This window comes from Sinohyriopsis cumingii, chromosome 4 (assembly GCF_028554795.1).
Source record: "Sinohyriopsis cumingii isolate HCF-2022 chromosome 4, ASM2855479v2, whole genome shotgun sequence".
NCBI lineage: Eukaryota > Metazoa > Mollusca > Bivalvia > Unionida > Unionidae > Sinohyriopsis > Sinohyriopsis cumingii.
In genome coordinates, this window is record NC_142964.1 from 86,075,178 (window position 1) to 86,098,061 (window position 22,884).

Here is a 22,884-nt window from a genome sequence, read left to right on the forward strand (position 1 = left end):
CAGTTTCAAATGATACCTAGATTGCTGAAAAAGGACACTGTAAACATGAATGTCACATAGAATCTGGGGCTATGTGTGGATCTGGAATCTCTCATGCTACAATGCCATCTTTTATTATAGGTTTAGCTAAGGGGCCATGTACTTGAAGGGTTTTACACCTGTAGTCTCAGCTCCAAACATAATTTATTCATGGTTTGGATCAAGATTAGGGTACCTGTGTATTTTTAGTACAGTAAGAGCAAAATTATACACGTAGTCAAGTGTTGGCATTAAATTAGGTTGGCATAGAATTGCTAGCAGACATAGCTGTAGAGGTAGAATGACATTTTTCTGAGTTGAATACAAGAGGACATATTGGATTTACGATGATTACACTGAAACAGAATTCAAATAACTAAAACACGAATTTCACTTGACAAAACTTATTTAATAAGCATTTATTTATTAAAGTGTTGCCAACAGTAGGCATTTGTGACATTTTTGAAGGCTGAAATTTTGCCAAATATTGTTATTTACAGTGTACTGAGAATGTTTTTGCAAAGAAAATATAACAAAACTGAACTTCTTATTAAAAGATGAGAATTTCATGACATTGATTAAAATTTCCAGGTAGTAACCATGACAACAAAACAAGCAATATATCAAGGATTCATCTCCTAATTTTGATCGAGATTTTTTTCATGTTCAACAAATAGGAGCCAATTTAGAGAATATTTAAAAAAATGGCGATCCATGCCTGACCTTGATTTATAACCATGTTTGTGAGTTATCTGGCCATGAGTTGGTGTACCTAACAAAATTCTGTTAGGGGGTCACTGCATGGCCATTCATTTCCCTAACATACCTGTGAAAAGAAGGGCAGCTGGACTGATATTTAGTGAACATGAGAGTATGGACGCAGTCACATGCATTTAAAGGCTGTTCATACTGTATTTATATTATATATGGCTCTATGATTTTTAAATGCTTCTATGAAAAACTATAATCCACAATTTCTGTAGCCTTCTTAGGGTGAAAAATTGATTCAACTGTCATGTGACAGAACCCTTTCAAAACATTTACTTCTGCTTTGTTCATTATCAAGACTTGTATGCCTTTTCATTTAACAAGGACATATATTTCAAAATATAACTTGTGTTATTACTGTTGACAAAGAACAGCACAATGGTTTCTCCTGTTTGTAAGGCCCCCATCAAGAGAGACCATCCCTGTGAAGTGCCACTTTAATCTGTCCCAAACTAATATATTCACATCACTGGGTACTCTCCTGACAGGCCACCACTTTCATAAAGCACCTCTGCATAACACAAAGAGTGAGTTTATTAGAGAAAGACCTCTGTAATCCAAAACCAGCTAAATTTATCTAGTGTAAACTCAGCTGGTGAAAAACAATACTTCAAATTCTCACCAGATAATCCTGAATGGATGCCTTGGAGACTGGGGATTTTTTCCACTGTCTTTGATAGACAAGATCACTGTCCAGCCCATAGGCCTTGGCCAGAGCTAGTGCCTCCCCATACTCTTCATTGTTAATCTGAAATTACATACAGACATGTATAAAATGATATAATTAATGTATACTTAACTAGGATTTAGGACCATTCCAGTGGCCTAAGTGGTTAGAGCATCCACCTTGGATACAGGAGGTCATGGGTTCAAACCCAAGCCTATGTCATACCAAATACATATAAAAATGCTACAAGCAAATGCCTCACTTGTCGCTCAGCATTAACAGGTTAGTATTAAGACTGGCTGGCCTGGTCTCAGGATAACTTAACTGGATGGGACATGATGCCATGTGTAAGCAGCATGATGCCTCAGTGCTAGACATCACTATAAACTGCCACACTGTAGACATTATAGCTATATGACACAAATTGTTAAAGCTATGCTAAAAATCCCAAAACAAACAAACAAGGGCATACAATTTTATTTTTTACATGTCTACATGCTGATTAAGCTGTAAGCAAGCAAATTCAGAGAACTTTTGTCTCCAGCCTACAAGGTCAGGTCACAAATGTTCAGAATAATATCATAATAATAATAATAATAATAATAATAATAATGAGGACTTTGTATAGCACCTAATCTTTAGAAGCTCTAAGTGCTTTACAACATTAGACAACACCTATAACATAAAAAACATATATAATGATATGATTACCAAAAATAAACACCATGAAATTAGAAAATATAAAACATGCTGAAAATATTTAAGGTAGAAAACATTATTAGGTCTTTAAGTTTGTTCTTGCAGTCGAAATAGGTGAGTTTTAACAGCATTCTTGAATGAGATCACTATTTTTTTTTATGTCTAAGTTCAGTGGGCAATTCATTCCACGTTGTTGGGCCCTGGTATGCAAAAGAACTTTGTCCATATAACTTTGTTTTCATCGTGGGAATAATGAGTATACGATTGTCAGAAGAGGAGCATAAGTATCTTGCTGGTGTGTACACATGGGTGAAGTTGGATAGGTACATTGCACTGGAGTCCATCAGTGAAACATAACACAGAGAAAAAAAATTGTGTTTTATTCTGGATTGAATGGATAGCCAGTGTAGGGTACAGAGCAGGGGGCAGTGTGCTCTGATCGAGGTACTCTAAGGATGATCCGAACAGCTGTGTTTTGAACTTTTTTACGTTTCTGGAGTAGATATTGAGACAAACCAGACAGAATAGAGTTACAATAGTCCAGTCTTGAAAGTACTAATAAACATACAAGTGTTTTAGTGGCATCAACTGAAAGATATTTGCAAATGAAGCTGATGCGTCTCAGCTCAAAATATGCAGCCTTGCATATGTTCATGACATGTTGGTGCAATGTGAGGGTACTGTCCAGAGTAACACCTAGGTTTCGTACTGATTGTGCGAATTTAATGCTGTTGTTGCTGATATTTATTGTTTGAAATAAAGGATGTGAATGAGAAAGTCTTTGTGTTGTGATCAGAATGACTTCAGTTTTATCATTCATCTGCAGCTTGTTACATGTCATCCATGATTTCACATCACAAATGCACCTCTCTACACCTTGGATTGTAGCATCAACTTCAGTTGAGTGGCTAGATTTTTATATTTGGGTGTCATCAGTGTACAGTTGGTGAGACACTGGATGATGATCTATGACATTTGAGAGCAGCTGAATGTATAGAATGAAAAGAACAGGTCTAAGAATTAGACCCCAGTGGAACAACACAATATAGGTCAACTGGGCTGGAGTTTCAGTACATTGCCAAAAAGACTGTATGAACTCAGATGAGATACAAGTTAGGATAGAACAACTTTTTCTAAGATATTTTTTTATCAATGGGAAATTAGAAACTGGGCAGAAGTTCTTTAAATCGTTATGGTTGAGTGTTGGTTTCTTCAGCAGAGGCTTTACAATGGCAATTTTTAAAAAACAATGGGATTTCCCCATATGAGAGAGAGGTATTACTAACATCAATCAGTAAAGGCAATATTGGATCTAAGCACTCAAGCAGCAGTGATGTTAAAATTGAATCAAGTTCACATGACTTTGGTACACTCTTCATCATAACTGTATGTACTAAATCCATAGAGACAGGTTCAAATGCTGCTAACGGTTGTCACAGAAATTCTGTATTGCAACTGTATGGTGACGACACGTCAATTGAAATTGTGCTGTCAAGCTTATCTCTAATGGTTTGTACTTTGTCACGGGCGAAATTTCATCTATGACCTAAATGACACAACTGTAAAGTTACAAATCGGACATGTAGCCCCATGTCATTACCCTATCTAGAGGGGCACTGGAGGGAAAATGTAAAAAGGGCTATTACAAAAATTGGATCAGTAGCCCTGACCTTGAAGATAAATCTTGAATGTAATAAGTTTACAACATTTCATCCCCATACCTCAAACATCTTTCAGGATACAAATGATAAACAATTGTTATGTATATTTAAGTTGCATTGTTTTTTGGCTTTTCTACATGATATGTTACATATATCTATGAGGCCCCAAGTGGTCTACAGCGCTCTCCATTCCGGATCACTGTCATCTCACCTCTGTCTGCGTGGGTTCGAGTCCAAGGCTCGGCTAGCGTGGGTACATGGGAAAGCCTGCCAGTAGCTTCTCGTGGGTCGGTGGTTCTTCCCTGGGTTTTCCAGGGTTCTTCCTCCACCAGTTATACTGGCCGCCATGTATAGCCTATCTTGTGCTGAAAAATGGCGTTAAACCCTAGAACAACAACAACAACAACATTTATCTATATTTTGTAACTGACCTTTGGCCAAAATCAAGTTAAGGATCTGCCTGACTAGCAGTGTTTCCCTTTACGCACATTTGTGCATCAGGGATGCACGCTGGAGAAAACTGATGCACACATTTTGTTGCAGTGCATTTTTTCGACACAAAGGATTTGCATAATGCGATCAGGATTTATTTAATATCCAATGCATTGGACAAGGGGTGGCATCGTGTATATTTCAAGCACAGGCATTGACTGGTTCCCCACTTTGTTTACTCCCTGTGTTGTGCTCCTCTTTTCGTATAGCAGAGTGCAACACAGGGAACATACGAAATAAGGAACCAGACTAGCATAGGCAATGTTATGACGGAGTAGCTTCCCCATAACTCGCGAGCTCTCACGTGATTTCCATCGAGCTCAGCAAGATGTCATCTAGATGTTTAACCTCAATGCTTGTTGCATTAGAAAGTAATCTCCAGATTAAAACACCGTGCACTAAGAATCATTAGCAAAGAAAGTGAAAGAAGCAGAACACAAAAGAGTAACTGTGGATCTAACTTTAATGAAAAATGGATAAAATAATTCCCTTGACTGGAATATGGCACATCCATTAGGATTACTAAAGACTGCAAAAGTGAATAATCCTTTTGTGACAGGGTTTAAGAATTTTAACAAATCTGCCCTCGTTCACCACAAGATATCTGAAGAACACATTATAACCCAAGACATTCTTTCACAACAAAGAAATCAGTAAACTTGCCAAGACAAATGCGTTTATTTGGATTACACAGTCAGGGGGTCATTGCAGATTTTGTTGGTTTTTAACTTTGCTGCAATAAACGAAAGATCTTAAAATTCAAGTGTAACTTATTAAAAACAAAATGAATCATTAGCCTCCTTGATTTTTGGATAAATTTGTTCTAGGACGAAGTACAATGAAATCTATGATAGTACACATTTTATGACAGGCAGTAAATTAACTGCCATTTATTAGGCTTTTTGTATTGGCTTGTATGTAATGTGTTGGTCTATAATATTGCTTCAAAAAGATAATAAGGAGAGTATGACTTTAAAAGAATAATGAACTAATAAAATTATTCTTTGAATGGACAATGCATTTGTTTGTTAGTTTATTTGTATGTTTAGAGAGAGAGAAAGAGAGAGAGAGAGAGAGTATGTTGTGCAAGGTGCAATATCCTATTTCAAGCTGAAAAAGTACAAGTCAGATGAAAATGTGTCAGTACATTTTTGAACCCCACATTTTATATTTGACCCCCAGTTCTGACACCACGTTTTTTTTTTTAACCCTCAGTTTTACACCCCTGGGGGATATACTGTGACTATTGACATTTATTTTGTAAACAATGTAATACAAAGCTAATATTTCTCTATGATTATAGATTCAATATTCAGTTCATTATTAATGGAGGTCAACATGTTTACTTGTATCTGAGCTAAGGACATTATTGTTTCACTTGGAAATTCTTGATTTTGTTGATAACTTATCATTTTTAGAAAGAAACTGACCTACATCCTGGCTCCATTACTGTCTTAGCTTTTTATATTAATGTTGTTTACTTCAAATTTACTCATTCCTACCTTAACATCAGAAATGGAATCAGTGTTATTGTTGTGTTCAGTTTTTAATTTGGGTGGATGTATTTATTCAAATTATTATTTACTGAAATTAAAAAGTACTCAACAATATTTTCAGCCTAAATCATTATTTTGGAATTATTGTGAACTTATTCAAGGACTTTTGGGATTATGTAATTGTATTATTTCAAGATTATAAACACACTTCCACATTCCAGGTCAATGGCAATTATTTAAGACTACAGGCACATTAGTACATTCAATATTGGAATTCATTTGGATCACCACTAAAATTCATTTGAAACTCTATACATTTGGACTTGTGATTGAACTTCTAGGACTATTTGGGATTTAATTCACAATGCTGTAAGTTCTTTTTAAATTTTCACTTTGTATTCTAAGGAAACAAATTATTTGTTGAATTTTTTACAAAACTTGTTGGTTTTCACTCTTCAGTTACTTAATACAAGACCATAGAGTCGTAACACAAAAGAAACCATAAAATACTGACCTTTGACCTTAACCTTGAGAATAAAACCCAAACATACAATGAAACACATCTTCATCTAAACATGTTAGAAAGCAGATGGGCAAATGTAACTAAAACCCAAGGTACTGACATATTCTACAGTAGACGATTCATCCAATTAAGATTATTTTATACAGATCAGTCTAAATCTTGAAGAAGCATGTTGTTTCCAATTAGCATTAATGAAAGTGCTTGCCTGAAGCTCAAGTTTGCTTATTTTCCTTATTATTCTCCTATCTGGCAACAAGCATTTTCCAAGGCTCTTTTCAACACTATTTTGTATAGGTTTTTATTTATTAACTCACTTATTCAGAAATATTTATATAATTCAAAGAGCTATGAATATACTGCAATGGTTTAATATCCATATCAGTGAACCTGGAGACTCTGCATGATCATTTCATTATTATTACATTATTAATGAGATGGAAACCTTAAGACCATCAAAATATACTTAACTGAGAAATTGATTATAAATATGAACTTGATGCATATAATGTGAATACCTTTTCAGCTGGTTGGTTGATTGGTTAGTTAGTTAGTTAATTAGTTGGTTAGTCCTAACTGCACATAATACTTGTAACTCACTATCCATCTTGCTAATGGAAAGTGTTGCACAGGTTAATACATATTTAATCTAGTAGAGATAAAAAAAATTGAGGATAGCTGAACAATTTCCTTGTATTTGTATTGTTGTTCATCAATTTAGTTGGCCACATCTGATCTGAAATTTTTCCGCATGTTATGTTTATCTGAGTTTTGATCATTACTGTTCACAGTATCACTATTCCAATTGTTAATCCTGTGTCAAAACTCTGAGGGTGCTCTCAACATTCTACATGGGAAATTTGCTTAGCTGTTACTCCATAAGAAAATGTAGCATGCAATTGTGTAGCAATTACCTAAAAAGAAAATGTAGCATGCAATTGTGTAGCAATTACCCAACAAGAAAATGTAGTATGCAATTGTGTAGCAATTACCCAACAAGAAAATGTAGTATGCAATTGTGTAGCAATCACCCAACAAGAAAATGTAGTATGCAATTTTGTAGCCATTACCCAACAAGAAAATGTAGTATGCAATTGTGTAGCTATTACCCAACAAGAAAATGTAGTATGCAATTTTGTAGCCATTACCCAACAAGAAAATGTAGTATGCAATTGTGTAGCAATTACCCAACAAGAAAATGTAGTATGCAATTGTGTAGCAATTACCCAACAAGAAAATGTAGTATGCAATTGTGTAGCCATTACCCAACAAGAAAATGTAGTATGCAATTGTGTAGCCATTACCCAACAAGAAAATGTAGTATGCAATTTTGTATCCATTACCTAACAAGAAAATGTATGTAATTGTGCAGCCATTACCCAACAAGAAAATGTAGTATGCAATTGTGTAGCCATTACCCCACAAGAAAATGTAGTACGCAATTGTGTAGCCATTACCCCACAAGAAAATGTAGTATGCAACTGTGTAGCCATTACTCCACAAGAAAATGTAGTATGCAATTGTGTAGCAATTACCCAACAAGAAAATGTAGTATGCAATTGTGTAGCAATTACCCAACAAGAAAATGTAGTATGCAATTGTGTAGCAATTACCCAACAAGAAAATGTAGTATGCAACTGTGTAGCCATTACTCCACAAGAAAATGTAGTATGCAATTGTGTAGCAATTATTCCACAAGAAAATGTAGTATGCAATTGTGTAGCAATTACCCAACAAGAAAATGTAGTATGCAATTGTGTAACAATTACCCAACAAGAAAATGTAGTATGTAATTGTGTAGCAATTACCCAACAAGAAAATGTAGTATGCAATTGTGTAGCTATTATCCAACAAGAAAATGTAGTATGCAATTGTGATTAGCTTGAGTATTTAAATGCCACATTCTTTCAGTTACAGTTAAGTCAATTGACACAACTGTTGCATGCTCTATGGAGTGCCCATTTCTTTAACAGACCAATGAGAATGTATGATACATGTACCAGATCATAGACATTCACTGTGTCAAGTCAAAGATTAATGAAACCATTACTATATGTTGGTGTGCTGACAAAAGACAAACATTTGCAAGTCTTGTTTCTTTAAGGATTCTACCTGAATGGCTGGTAGTTCAGACTGTGATTATTTAATTAGATAATGAGTAGCAGACAAATGTGTTGGATTAGCATGGCCACATTTAATTAGATAATGAGTAGCAGACACATGCGGTGGATTAGTATGGCCTTATTTAATTAGATATTGAGTGGCAGACACATGCTGTGGATTAGTATGGCCTCATTTAATTAGATAATGAGTAGCAGACACATGCTGTGGATTAGTATGGCCTCATTTAATTTGATAATGAGTAGCAGACAAATGTGTTCGATTAGCATGGCCACATTTAATTAGATATTGAGTAGCAGACACATGCGGTGGATTAGTATGGCCTTATTTAATTAGATATTGAGTGGCAGACACATGCTGTGGATTAGTATGGCCTTATTTAATTAGATAATGAGTAGCAGACACATGCTGTGGATTAGTATGGCCTTATTTAATTTGATAATGAGTAGCAGACACATGCGGTGGATTAGTATGGCCTTATTTAATTAGATATTGAGTGGCAGACACATGCTGTGGATTAGTATGGCCTTATTTAATTTGATAATGAGTAGCAGACACATGTGTTGGATTAGTATGGCCTGATTTAATTTGATAATGAGTAGCAGACACATCCTGTGGATTAGTATGGCCTGATTTAATTAGATAATGAGTGGCAGACACATGTGTTGGATTAGTATGGCCTGATTTAATTTGATAATGAGTAGCAGACACATATGTTGGATTAGTATGGCCTCATTTAATTTGATAATGAGTAGCAGACACATATGTTGGATTAGTATGGCCTCATTTAATTAGATGAGTGGCAGTCACATGCTGTGGATTAGTATGGCCTCATTTAATTAGATAATGAGTAGCAGACACATGCTGTGGATTAGTATGGCCTTATTTAATTTGATAATGAGTAGCAGACAAATGTGTTGGATTAGCATGGCCACATTTAATTAGATATTGAGTAGCAGACACATGCGATGGATTAGTATGGCCTTATTTAATTAGATACTGAGTGGCAGACACATGCTGTGGATTACTATGGCCTCATTGAATTAGATAATGAGTAGCAGACACATGTGGTGGATTAGCATGGCCTCATTTAATTAGATAATGAGTAGCAGACACATGTGTTGGATTAGTATGGCCTTATTTAATTTGATAATGAGTAGCAGACACATGCGGTGGATTAGTATGGCCTTATTTAATTAGATACTGAGTGGCAGACACATGCTGTGGATTAGTATGGCCTTATTTAATTTGATAATGAGTAGCAGACACATGCTGTGGATTAGTATGGCCTCATTTAATTTGATAATGAGTAGCAGACACATGTGTTGGATTAGTATGGCCTGATTTAATTTGATAATGAGTAGCAGACACATGCTGTGGATTAGTATGGCCTGATTTAATTTGATAATGAGTAGCAGACACATGTGTTGGATTAGTATGGCCTGATTTAATTTGATAATGAGTAGCAGACACATATGTTGGATTAGTATGGCCTCATTTAATTAGATAATGAGTAGCAGACACATGTGTTGGATTAGTATGGCCTCATTTAATTAGATAATGAGTGGCAGACACATGTGTTGGATTAGTATGGCCTGATTTAATTTGATAATGAGTAGCAGACACATGTGGTGGATTAGTATGGCCTGATTTAATTAGATAATGAGTAGCAGACACATGTGTTGGATTAGTTTTTCCTGATTTAATTTAATAATGAGTAGCAGACACATGCGGTGGATTAGTATGGCCTTATTTAATTTGATAATGAGTAGCAGACACGAGTTGGATTAGTATGGCCTCATTTAATTAGATAATGAGTAGCAGACACATGTGTTGGATTAGTATGGCCTCATTTAATTAGATAATGAGTGGCAGACACATGTGTTGGATTAGTATGGCCTCATTTAATTAGATAATGAGTAGCAGACACATGTGTTGGATTAGTATGGCCTTATTTAATTAGATAATGAGTAGCAGACACATGCTGTGGATTACTATGGCCTCATTTAATTTGATAATGAGTAGCAGACACATGTGTTGGATTAGTATGGCCTCATTTAATTAGATAATGAGTAGCAGACACATGCTGTGGATTACTATGGCCTCATTTAATTTGATAATGAGTAGCAGACACATGTGTTGGATTAGTAAGGCCTCATTTAATTAGATAATGAGTGGCAGACACATGTGTTGGATTAGTATGGCCTCATTTAATTAGATAATGAGTGGCAGACACATGTGTTGGATTAGTATGGCCTTATTTAATTAGATAATGAGTAGCAGACACATGCTGTGGATTACTATGGCCTCATTTAATTTGATAATGAGTAGCAGACACATGCTGTGGATTACTATGGCCTCATTTAATTTGATAATGAGTAGCAGACAAATGTGTTGGATTAGTATGGCCTCATTTAATTAGATAATGATTGGCAGACACATGTGTTGGATTAGTATGGCCTTATTTAATTAGATAATGAGTAGCAGACAAATGTGTTGGATTAGTATGGCCTTATTTAATTAGATAATGAGTAGCAGACACATGTGTTGGATTAGTATGGCCTCATTTAATTAGATAATGAGTGGCAGACACATGTGTTGGATTAGTATGGCCTTATTTAATTAGATAATGAGTGGCAGACACATGTGTTGGATTAGTATGGCCTCATTTAATTTGATAATGAGTGGCAGACACATGTGTTGGATTAGTATGGCCTTATTTAATTAGATAATGAGTAGCAGACAAATGTGTTGGATTAGTATGGCCTTATTTAATTAGATAATGAGTAGCAGACGCATGTGTTGGATTAGTATGGCCTTATTTAATTAGATAATGAGTAGCAGACAAATGTGTTGGATTAGTATGGCCTGATTTAATTTGATAATGAGTAGCAGACACATGTGTTGGATTAGTATGGCCTCATTTAATTAGATAATGAGTGGCAGACACATGTGTTGGATTAGTATGGCCTTATTTAATTAGATAATGAGTGGCAGACACATGTGTTGGATTAGTATGGCCTTATTTAATTAGATAATGAGTAGCAGACACGTGTTGGATTAGTATGGCCTGATTTAATTTGATAATGAGTAGCAGACACATGTGTTGGATTAGTATGGCCTCATTTAATTTGATAATGAGTGGCAGACACGTGTTGGATTAGTATGGCCTGATTTAATTTGATAATGAGTAGCAGACACATGTGGTGGATTAGTATGGCCTGATTTAATTAGATAATGAGTAGCAGACACATGTGTTGGATTAGTATGGCCTGATTTAATTTGATAATGAGTAGCAGACACATGCGGTGGATTAGTATGGCCTTATTTAATTTGATAATGAGTAGCAGACATGAGTTGGATTAGTATGGCCTCATTTAATTAGATAATGAGTAGCAGACACATGTGTTGGATTAGTATGGCCTCATTTAATTAGATAATGAGTGGCAGACACATGTGTTGGATTAGTATGGCCTCATTTAATTTGATAATGAGTGGCAGACACATGTGTTGGATTAGTATGGCCTCATTTAATTTGATAATGAGTAGCAGACACATGTGTTGGATTAGTATGGCCTCATTTAATTAGATAATGAGTAGCAGACACATGCTGTGGATTACTATGGCCTCATTTAATTTGATAATGAGTAGCAGACACATGTGTTGGATTAGTATGGCCTCATTTAATTAGATAATGAGTAGCAGACACATGTGTTGGATTAGTATGGCCTTATTTAATTAGATAATGAGTAGCAGACAAATGTGTTGGATTAGTATGGCCTCATTTAATTAGATAATGAGTGGCAGACACATGTGTTGGATTAGTATGGCCTTATTTAATTAGATAATGAGTAGCAGACAAATGTGTTGGATTAGTATGGCCTTATTTAATTAGATAATGAGTAGCAGACACATGTGTTGGATTAGTATGGCCTCATTTAATTAGATAATGAGTGGCAGACACGTGTTGGATTAGTATGGCCTTATTTAATTAGATAATGAGTAGCAGACACATGCTGTGGATTAGTATGGCCTCATTTAATTTGATAATGAGTAGCAGACACATGCTGTGGATTACTATGGCCTCATTTAATTTGATAATGAGTAGCAGACACATGTGTTGGATTAGTATGGCCTCATTTAATTAGATAATGAGTAGCAGACACATGCTGTGGATTACTATGGCCTCATTTAATTTGATAATGAGTAGCAGACACATGTGTTGGATTAGTATGGCCTCATTTAATTAGATAATGAGTGGCAGACACATGTGTTGGATTAGTATGGCCTTATTTAATTAGATAATGAGTAGCAGACAAATGTGTTGGATTAGTATGGCCTGATTTAATTAGATAATGAGTGGCAGACACATGTTGGATTAGTATGGCCTCATTTAATTAGATAATGAGTAGCAGACACATGTGTTGGATTAGTATGGCCTCATTTAATTAGATAATGAGTGGCAGACACGTGTTGGATTAGTATGGCCTTATTTAATTAGATAATGAGTAGCAGACAAATGTGTTGGATTAGTATGGCCTGATTTAATTTGATAATGAGTGGCAGACACATGTTGGATTAGTATGGCCTCATTTAATTAGATAATGAGTGGCAGACACATGTGTTGGATTAGTATGGCCTTATTTAATTAGATAATGAGTAGCAGACACATGTGTTGGATTAGTATGGCCTTATTTAATTAGATAATGAGTAGCAGACACATGTGTTGGATTAGTATGGCCTCATTTAATTAGATAATGAGTTTTAGACACATGTGTTGGATTAGTATGGCCTGATTTAACTTGATAATGAGTAGCAGACACATGTGTTGGATTAGTATGGCCTCATTTAATTTGATAATGAGTAGCAGACACATGTGGTGGATTAGTATGGCCTTATTTAATCTGATAATGAGTAGCAGACACGTGTTGGATTAGTATGGCCTCATTTAATTAGATAATGAGTAGCAGATACATGTGTTGGATTAGTATGGCCTCATTTAATTAGATAATGAGTAGCAGACAAATGTGTTGGATTAGTATGGCCACATTTAATTAGATAATGAGTAGCAGACACATGTGGTGGATTAGTATGGCCTCATTTAATTAGATAATGAGTAGCAGACACATCCTGTGGATTACTATGGCCTCATTTAATTAGATAATGAGTGGCAGTCACATGCTGTGGATTAGTATGGCCTTATTTAATTTGATAATGAGTAGCAGACACATGTGTTGGATTAGTATGGCCTGATTTAATTAGATAATGAGTAGCAGACACATGTGTTGGATTAGTATGGCCTTATTTAATTTGATAATGAGTAGCAGATGCATGCTGTGGATTAGTATGGCCTTATTTAATTTGATAATGAGTAGCAGATGCATGCTGTGGATTAGTATGGCCTTATTTAATTTGATAATGAGTAGCAGACACATGTGTTGGATTAGTATGGCCTCATTTAATTAGATAATGAGTGGCAGACACATGCTGCGGATTAGTATGGCCTTATTTAATTTGATAATGAGTAGCAGATGCATGCTGTGGATTAGTATGGCCTTATTTAATTTGATAATGAGTAGCAGACACATGTGTTGGATTAGTATGGCCTCATTTAATTAGATAATGAGTGGCAGACACATGCTGTGGATTAGTATGGCCTTATTTAATTTGATAATGAGTAGCAGACACATGTGTTGGATTAGTATGGCCTGATTTAATTTGATAATGAGTAGCAGACACATCCTGTGGATTAGTATGGCCTGATTTAATTAGATAATGAGTAGCAGATACATGTGTTGGATTAGTATGGCCTGATTTAATTTGATAATGAGTAGCAGACACATGTGTTGGATTAGTATGGCCTCATTTAATTAGATAATGAGTAGCAGACACATGCTGTGGATTAGTATGGCCTGATTTAATTAGATAATGAATGGCAGACACGTGTTGGATTAGTATGGCCTGAATTAATTTGATAATGAGTAGCAGACACATGTGTTGGATTAGTATGGCCTGAATTAATTAGATAATGAGTAGCAGACACATGTGTTGGATTAGTATGGCCTCATTTAATTTGATAATGAGTAGCAGACACATGTGTTGGATTAGTATGGCCTCATTTAATTTGATAATGAGTGGCAGACACATGTGTTGGATTAGTATGGCCTGATTTAATTAGATAATGAGTGGCAGACACATGTGTTGGATTAGTATGGCCTGATTTAATTAGATAATGAGTGGCAGACACATGTGTTGAATTAGTATGGCCTGATTTAATTAGATAATGAGTGGCAGACACATGTGTTGGATTAGTATGGCCTTATTTAATTAGATAATGAGTAGCCGATACATGTTGTGGATTAGTATGGCATTATTTAATTAGAAAGTGAGTAGCAGACACATGTGGTGGATTAGTATGGCCTCTCACTAACTGCAATCAGCCAATATATACTCAACTATTTAAATAATTCCATTTTAATTTTTAACATAATCATCCTTTTATAATATTTTTCAGTTGCCCAACCAGGCTTTCACATTGGGAACAATGGTTCCCCAGCAAACATTTATTGTTGTCCCAAGCTCCGAGGAAATAGATTTTTTTTACTATCAATCTGTAACTGTCTAAAGTTTCATTAAAATATTTAACGTGGTTGAAAAGGTAGTCCTGCCAAAGACACAAGCCACAAAATTACATCTGCCCATGCTATGGCATGACTGTTTTTAGACTGGGCATGTGACACACTGTCAAGTCAAGATATATCATTGGACCAAGATTCATGAAAATCGCTCCATTTCAGAGTTATGGGCTCAATAAGCAATGGTTAACATGTTAATGGGCAGAAAGACCCATAGATGGATGCACTTGGACAAAACCTTAATTTAATATGCCAGATGTTAAACAGGCCATTTTTTAAAAAAAATTCAGTCTCTCTTTAAAAATCTTGCATCTCAAATGATCATGATATTTCAACCTATGAATCAATGAGAAATTACTTCAGTTGCGTCCTCTCCTACCATAATAGCAAGCAGACAAAAAAGAATGACAAAATGGACAACTATCTACCTTCCTGGCATATAATTCCTCTGGTGTTGTAGACTTCAAACTAACAAGCCTGTAGGTCCTGTTAACAATTCTAAAATAAAGAAAGAAAACATTTAGTGGAATAACAATCAGCATTGTTTTTCCTGCTGTTGTATACCCAGTTATAAGTCAAGTGATAAATGAGTGTATATGGTTTCAACAGAAATGACTGCCATTTAATATTTGTCAGATTTTGACTGACTTCAGGAATTTTGGTGAACACTAGTGCAAACATAGCCTTACTGATTCATTATAGAAAAACATTCTTCTAAAACTATGCTTCTGTGAAATGTTGATGTCTGCATTAGACCTGCAAATATATTATCTGGGCAATCCACTGACATTTAATTTTGTGACACACATCATATATCATTTGGGCTATGCACTGTCATTTACTTTTGTGACACACATCATATATTATTTGGGCTATGCACTGTCATTTACTTTTGTGACACACATCATATATCATTTAGGCTATGCACTGTCATTTACTTTTGTGACACACATCATATATTATTTGGGCTTTGCACTGTCATTTACTTTTGTGACAGACATCATATATTATTTTGGCTATGCACTGTCATTTACTTTTGTGACACACATCATATATTATTTGGGCTTTGCACTGGCATTTACTTTTTTGACACACATCATATATTATTTGGGCTATGCACTGTCATTTACTTTTGTGACACACATCATATATTATTTGGGCTATGCACTGTCATTTACTTTTGTGACACACATCATATATTATTTGGGCTTTGCACTGTCATTTACTTTTGTAACACACATCATATATTATTTGGGCTATGCACTGTCATTTACTTTTGTGACACACATCATATATTATTTGGGCTTTGCACTGGCATTTACTTTTTTGACACACATCATATATTATTTTGGCTATGCACTGTCATTTACTTTTGTGACACACATCATATATTATTTGGGCTTTGCACTGTCATTTACTTTTGTGACACACATCATATATTATTTGGGCTATGCACTGTCATTTACTTTTGTGACACACATCAGATATCATTTAGGCTATGCACTGTCATTTACTTTTGTGACACACATCATATATTATTTGGGCTATGCACTGTCATTTACTTACGTGACACACATCATGTATTATTTGGGTTATGCACTGTCATTTACTTATGTGACACACATCATATATTATTTGGACTATGCACTGGCATTTACTTTTGTGTCACATTATCATAGTCTCATCTTAACCTTTATCTAGATTTATCTAATGTCTCAAAACACTGCTTATAACAAGCACTAACAGAAACAATGGCAAATTTTACATGTGTCACATTAAATTCCAACATTTAAAACAACTCACAACATAAATCATGTACCGTAAATCAGCGGGAATGTAACAAAATATGTAACAATATATGTCAAAACTTACTTTGGCTTCTTTCTTGGTGGTTGGAATCTTTCACTATCAGTTACAAAATAGAGAGTCTGCTGCATAAATTCCTTTGTCTTGGAATAAAACCCAACATCATCATCCTCATCATCAGTGTCATCATTGTTTTCATCAGCATCAAGCCCAACTAACCGTCGCTTTGAAGGAAATTTATTCTCAACCTACAGAAACAGGGTTTTACAATTAGAACAATCCACATAAATCCTTTTTTGTTAATTTAAATTTTTTTAACCTATCAACTGAAGACCTCATAAAGAATGAAAATGGTGAATTTTACATTTGACTTTTATTGCTAGGTGACAGTAATTTTTGCAATACAAGGCCATATTTATTACATATGAAGGATAACGTGGTTAAATTATTACTTGGAACCTGGAGTTAGGGGCTAAAAATTTGCATTGGAGAATTAAAGAACAATAATAATGGTAAATAATAATGGTATACTTGGTGATGTGTCTGTGGAACTGGTAAAAAAAGCATCAAGATGACCATCTTCAAATCCGTAAATAAAAGACTAATAACCCTGTTCAAACAAGCTTTGGAACAATTTATCAAACTGTAATTGTGGAGCTATGATGTTACAATCTCATAACTGGTGTACTATGTCAAAGTGGGGGAGATATTAAGTCACAAACTTCTGTATATCTCTTCAAATGCTGCCTTAAAACTAAACTCCTTTCCTTGGCTGGATCGGAATTTTCAGGTAAGTCACTGCTGTGCCCGCATCAACTGGGTTTGGGTGGAGTTGTCCAACTCTTGACTACTCTGCATCCATGGATTTAGTATTCAATACAACCATGATGATGCTGTGTTGTCACCATGCATAATAACAGTTCACCTTGTTAAACATGTTTGAAGATTGTGACATAAGGCCCCAAATGTGATGCAGTATTCCATGTTCTGTGATATTAAAGATATGGTTGGTGCAGCTGGCTGGTCATGATGGTCTGCTAGGCATAGGCCATCAGTGGTCTGCTATTCGTAGGCCATCAATGCTTTAGGAATTGTCATGCAACATGCAATTCACCAGTCTGAGATGATACTATTTAGTCCAATAAAAACAGAACAGTGATTGGCTGGACAGCTGAAATGGTTGGTCAGCAGCCAGGACAGCATACAGTGAATGATATATCATTTGCAGGTCAAAGTGGCTACCACAGTCAAAGGGTAATCCCACAGGCCAGGTTTCAATGACACTAAGTCCATACACAGGCTGGCATGGGGACTTATGCCCAGCAGGCTATGAAAATGGGCTGAATTAATGGTCCTAGTTTCCTACAATTTGCTTGTCAGCAACCTTGATGACAAAACTTCTTTTATTATGCACTGCATATACAATTCCAGTATAGCTTGAATGGAATCAGCTGTTGTAGCTACGACAGGGTCAGCAGTTACTGTCACTGTTTTGGGCATCTTCACTGAGGAAGCACCTTAACATCCACCATATAACTCACCAAAGACTCTGAATTCAGATGGACTGATGCTTAAATTTCATGCTGGAAGATTCTGAACATAACTTTTTCTTGCAGCACATTCAATTACCTTTTCAAGATGTCTCCTGCCCACAGTGCAAATAAGCAAAAACATCTGATGCAGGCAAGGCACTTCTCAAGATTATCCTCAGTGAATTTAAAGTGACCATACTTCTTGCACTTGAATGACAGCTCTCAAATGAAAGTCAGAGTGAGAAAACAAAACAAGTGCACACAAGAAATACACAAACTGATTAATTATGCAAATTTATATTACCACCACAACTCAAGAAATAATAGCACAATAAACATACACCTGTGAAAATTTTAAATGTTAACAATCAATATCACATGAACAAAAGCAACTGGGAAAATAGGAATAAATATGACTAAATTCACCAGAAAAACAAAACAAATGTATAAACCAGGTATATCAACCCTTAGACTTGTTATACCACTGAAAAAAATATGTTGGATTGTCTGAAATTACAGTATTCTGTGCTGAATTCTCAGAGGCACTGTTAATAGCAAGCAAAAGTTTAAACTAGCAAACATCCTGAATATGGGTGACCACCTAATGGAAAAATGGGGAGTTAATCTGGGAGAGTTACTTCCCTTTGTCTATACTGTGCATAAAGCTGGAAAGGCATTCTTATCATCTCTGATAAGCCTGACTTCGGAGGTAGCTAAGTTATTCTCTAATGTTCATGTTATCAGGAAATATATTTGATGGAGAAATACACTAGTCTTGGGATAGTTCCTTTTAAGCAGAGCTGATAACCCAATGTAACCAGGACCACAGGACCTGAGTGAAAATATCATCCCTTCTTCTTGATTGGTAAGAACAAACAAGATCACCCTCTTCTCATTTGCTCAGTTCACTTGGTTCCCACTTCTAATCCCTTATAGGGTAAAGGTTCCAGGAGGTTTAAAGACAAAGGACTGATTCCCCATGAATGGAAGCCTGTATTTGGCAATAAAAGCAGGGGTTGTCATTATTAAACTCAAACCATTGTGGCAGAACTGCAGATAGTTCAGCCAACATACAAGGAATGTGTTTCACATATCTGCCCGATATAGCCTGAACAACTAGGAAGTAAGTGTTTTTACAACATGTGATTAGAGGAAGCTGTAGACACTAGTTCAAAAGGCTGCTTTATTAACCATGCCAGAACAATGTAAACTTCCTTTTACTTGAAGGGCAACATCCTTCTGTTGAGACAAAGCAAAGTTTGCATTAAGGTTGAAGAGGTCTTTGATCTGGCCAATATCCTCCCTTTCACAGTGACAGAATATGTGAAAGAATGTGAAATGCTAGACCTTATTAGCAATAGGAGCAACCATCTTCTTGGAGAGCTCCAAGGTGGAAGTGAGCTATCTTTGGTATTGAGATTTTTGAGGCATGTGTTCCACATGCACCATGGGGGAAAAAACTATCCACTTCCCTCATATGCTTTTAAATCAGTGGAACCTTGTTGGAGCAATTCTCTCTACTACTTCCTCCAAGTACTAATTTCTTCTGAGGACTTTGCTTGATATGTGCCAAGCTTGTAGGTTCAGAAACTTCATGTATGGTTGGAAGATATGCATTCATTATTGTTGAAGTAGGCAGGATTTCCCTGAAAATCTCTAGCGCTAAGTACAATACAATTTTTTTCCACTTAAGGAAAGCAATCAGGATTAATATGATATTGGATTACTTTGTTTTTTGTTTTTGTAAGATTTGGGGATCAAAGGGGTTGGGTAAAAGTGTATGCAATGAGACTGTTCTAGCTCAGGGAGAGAGCATTTACTGTCCAGGCTTTCAGTTCTGGGACTGGTGAGAAAAAGGTTGGGCTTTGTGTTCCACTCCATCACATAAGGTTTATAACAGATGGTAAATGTTAAATTAGGGAAGGGGATCACAACTGCATTTCTTAGATACAATTCTGTCATAGCAAATTCTAATGAAATTTGTCAGAACATCTCAGACCAGCATGAGCACATGACATTATTAGCCAAAATGTGCTCTATATATGATACATTGATAGGGTGATTGACATGAGATGAATAAACCAAAATAAACCCTATACAAGATACATAGGTAGGGTGGTTGAGATGACATGTATGAGCCAAAATGCACCCTATACAAAATACATTGATAGGGTAGTTGACAAGTATGAGCCAAAATGGATCCTAAACAACAGATACATAGGTAGGGTGGTTGACATGACATGTACGAGTCAAAATACACCCTATGCAAGACACATAGGTACTGTTGTTGACATGACACGTATGAGAAATACTTCACTCTATACAAGACACACAGAGAGGGTGGTTGACATGACATGCATGAGTCAAAATACACCCTATACAAGATACAAAGGTAGGGTCGTTGACATGTCATGTATGAGTCAAAATGTACCCTAAACAAGATACAAAGGTAGGGTGGTTGACACGACACATATGAGCTAAAATGCACGCTATAAAGATACAAAGTTTGGGTGGTTGACATGACACATATGAGCCAAAATGCACCCTATACAAAAGATACATTGGTAAGATGATTGACATCAGGTCTAGCAAGAGATGTTTACATCCTATTCGCTTGATCCTGCCCACTGTACTGACACATGTAAATACGACAGTGAAACAAGGGCATGCACATGTGAAATCAATTGTCCCATTAAACTTCCCATGAAGAGATTGCTAATAATTACAAAACATTCCAGCATAAATTATATGCAAGACTTTACAACATGTAAAAACAGACAACTGCTGACATAATTCAAAGGCAAAGTGTGTGTGATTTGGATTTTTTACGTAGATTTAAAACAATTCAGTCATATCACTATGATGTCTGCAGTGTGGCAGTTTATAGTGATGTCTAGCACTGGGGCATCATGCTGCAGACATGTAGCAAAATGTCCCACCCAGTCACATTATCCTGACTCCAGGCCGATCAGTCCTAACACTAACCTCTTAATGCTGAGTGCCAAGCGAGGCAGCTGTTCGTACCATTTTTGTAAGTCTTTGGTATGACTCGGCCAGGGATTGAACCCACAACCTCCCACATCCAAGGCAGACACTCTAACTACTAGGCAATCGGAGTGGTCATTCAAAGGCAAAGTCAAATACCATTGTTGAACTGACTTAAGTACAAAGGACCCAAGTCAGGCAACTAAATTGTCACCTACACACTTACCACATGACAAAGTTACACAAATAAAGTGTAAAATATTCACCTATGGTGAAGATAAAGTGAGAAGTAGAAATATAGCTGAGTGTATGTCCCTTCATTATAAATCTCCCCTGCATCACTCAAATGGCAAAAAAGCACAAGTAGGTTTTGATTTTGCAAGGTCTTGAAGAAAACAAATTCACAAAGGGATGCAATTTGCTTATTCCTTGTCTTGTTTCAATCATCCATGTCCATATAATCCTAGTCTTGATCATTTTATAATACATTTTTCATGTATTGTTTCAATCATCCGTCTGCACTGAGCATTGTCATATGTATCCATTTATTCTCAAATTTTCCTTGCAGAGGAACATGTGGCATCCTTACATTGGATCCAACATCATTTTGAGGACTAACTCCACACTTGGGCCAGTTACAGCAGCCCAAGTCCGTTGTTATGCCCCAATTCAGGAAATTGTTATTTCAGCTACTTCAGTATTAGTACTCCAAAATGTATTCTGTTGCACATGATTACATTTTGCATACTACCAAGTTTGCCCTATACAGTCACATTTTATTTTAGTTTTGTATATGATTTTCATATAATATATAGCTAACAGCATCTCTCTCTCTCATGTTGTGTGTTTCCTCAAGTCACAGAAACCCCCATTATGTTTATCTGAAATGAACATCTTGTTTCCACACCTCAAGCACAGAAGGCCCCCATAATGGACAGCTGAAAACAACATCTTGTTTCCACACCTCATGTAAGAGAAAGCACCCATTATGTACAGCTTAAAGGCACATCTTGTTTTCACACCTTAAGTCACAGAAAGCACCCATTATGAACAGCTGAAAAGTACATTTTGTTTCCTTACCTCAAGTCCCAGAAATCCCCCATAATGTACAGCTGAAACTTGTGGTGAAGGCTCAAACCATTCAGGAGATGTCCCCAGAAGATTCTTTAGTGTGTGGATAGAGGACACAGTTACTGCCCCAGAGCATCGAGCCAAAATTACTGCCTGGAATACAGTCAATGAAAAACAGGTACCTCAGTGAATCAAAAACTAGATGTCATAATTTTTGCAAAATTTACTGTGAATAAGTTACTGCAAAGCAGGCCATTTTTTTATGGTGGTTGATTTTTTTCCATATTGAAGAACAATGTCTTCCATCAATAAAAATCATTGAAAATGTCCTGAAAACATTATGAAGTTAAACTAAGGAAATATTTTCTGCCAGACTGAAGCTCAAAATTGAAACACTTATTATTTTTTTTACA

At 35.9% G+C, this 22,884-nt stretch overlaps 1 protein-coding gene across 3 annotated transcripts in view; it reads right to left on the reverse strand.

Moving 5' to 3' along the window:
- LOC149801591 (NBAS subunit of NRZ tethering complex-like) overlaps positions 1 to 22,884 on the reverse strand; it is a 249,282-nt gene that overhangs the window by 172,484 nt on the left and 53,914 nt on the right. For all 3 annotated transcript variants that reach the window (XM_089955839.1, XM_089955838.1, XM_089955840.1), the window contains exons 13-16: positions 22,481 to 22,624; positions 16,950 to 17,131; positions 15,506 to 15,575; positions 1,409 to 1,534 (exon numbers count right to left, since the gene is read on the reverse strand). In XM_089955839.1, the coding sequence (XP_089811965.1) occupies positions 1,409 to 1,534; positions 15,506 to 15,575; positions 16,950 to 17,131; positions 22,481 to 22,624 (522 nt within the window). The remainder of the gene's footprint in view (positions 1 to 1,408; positions 1,535 to 15,505; positions 15,576 to 16,949; positions 17,132 to 22,480; positions 22,625 to 22,884) is intronic.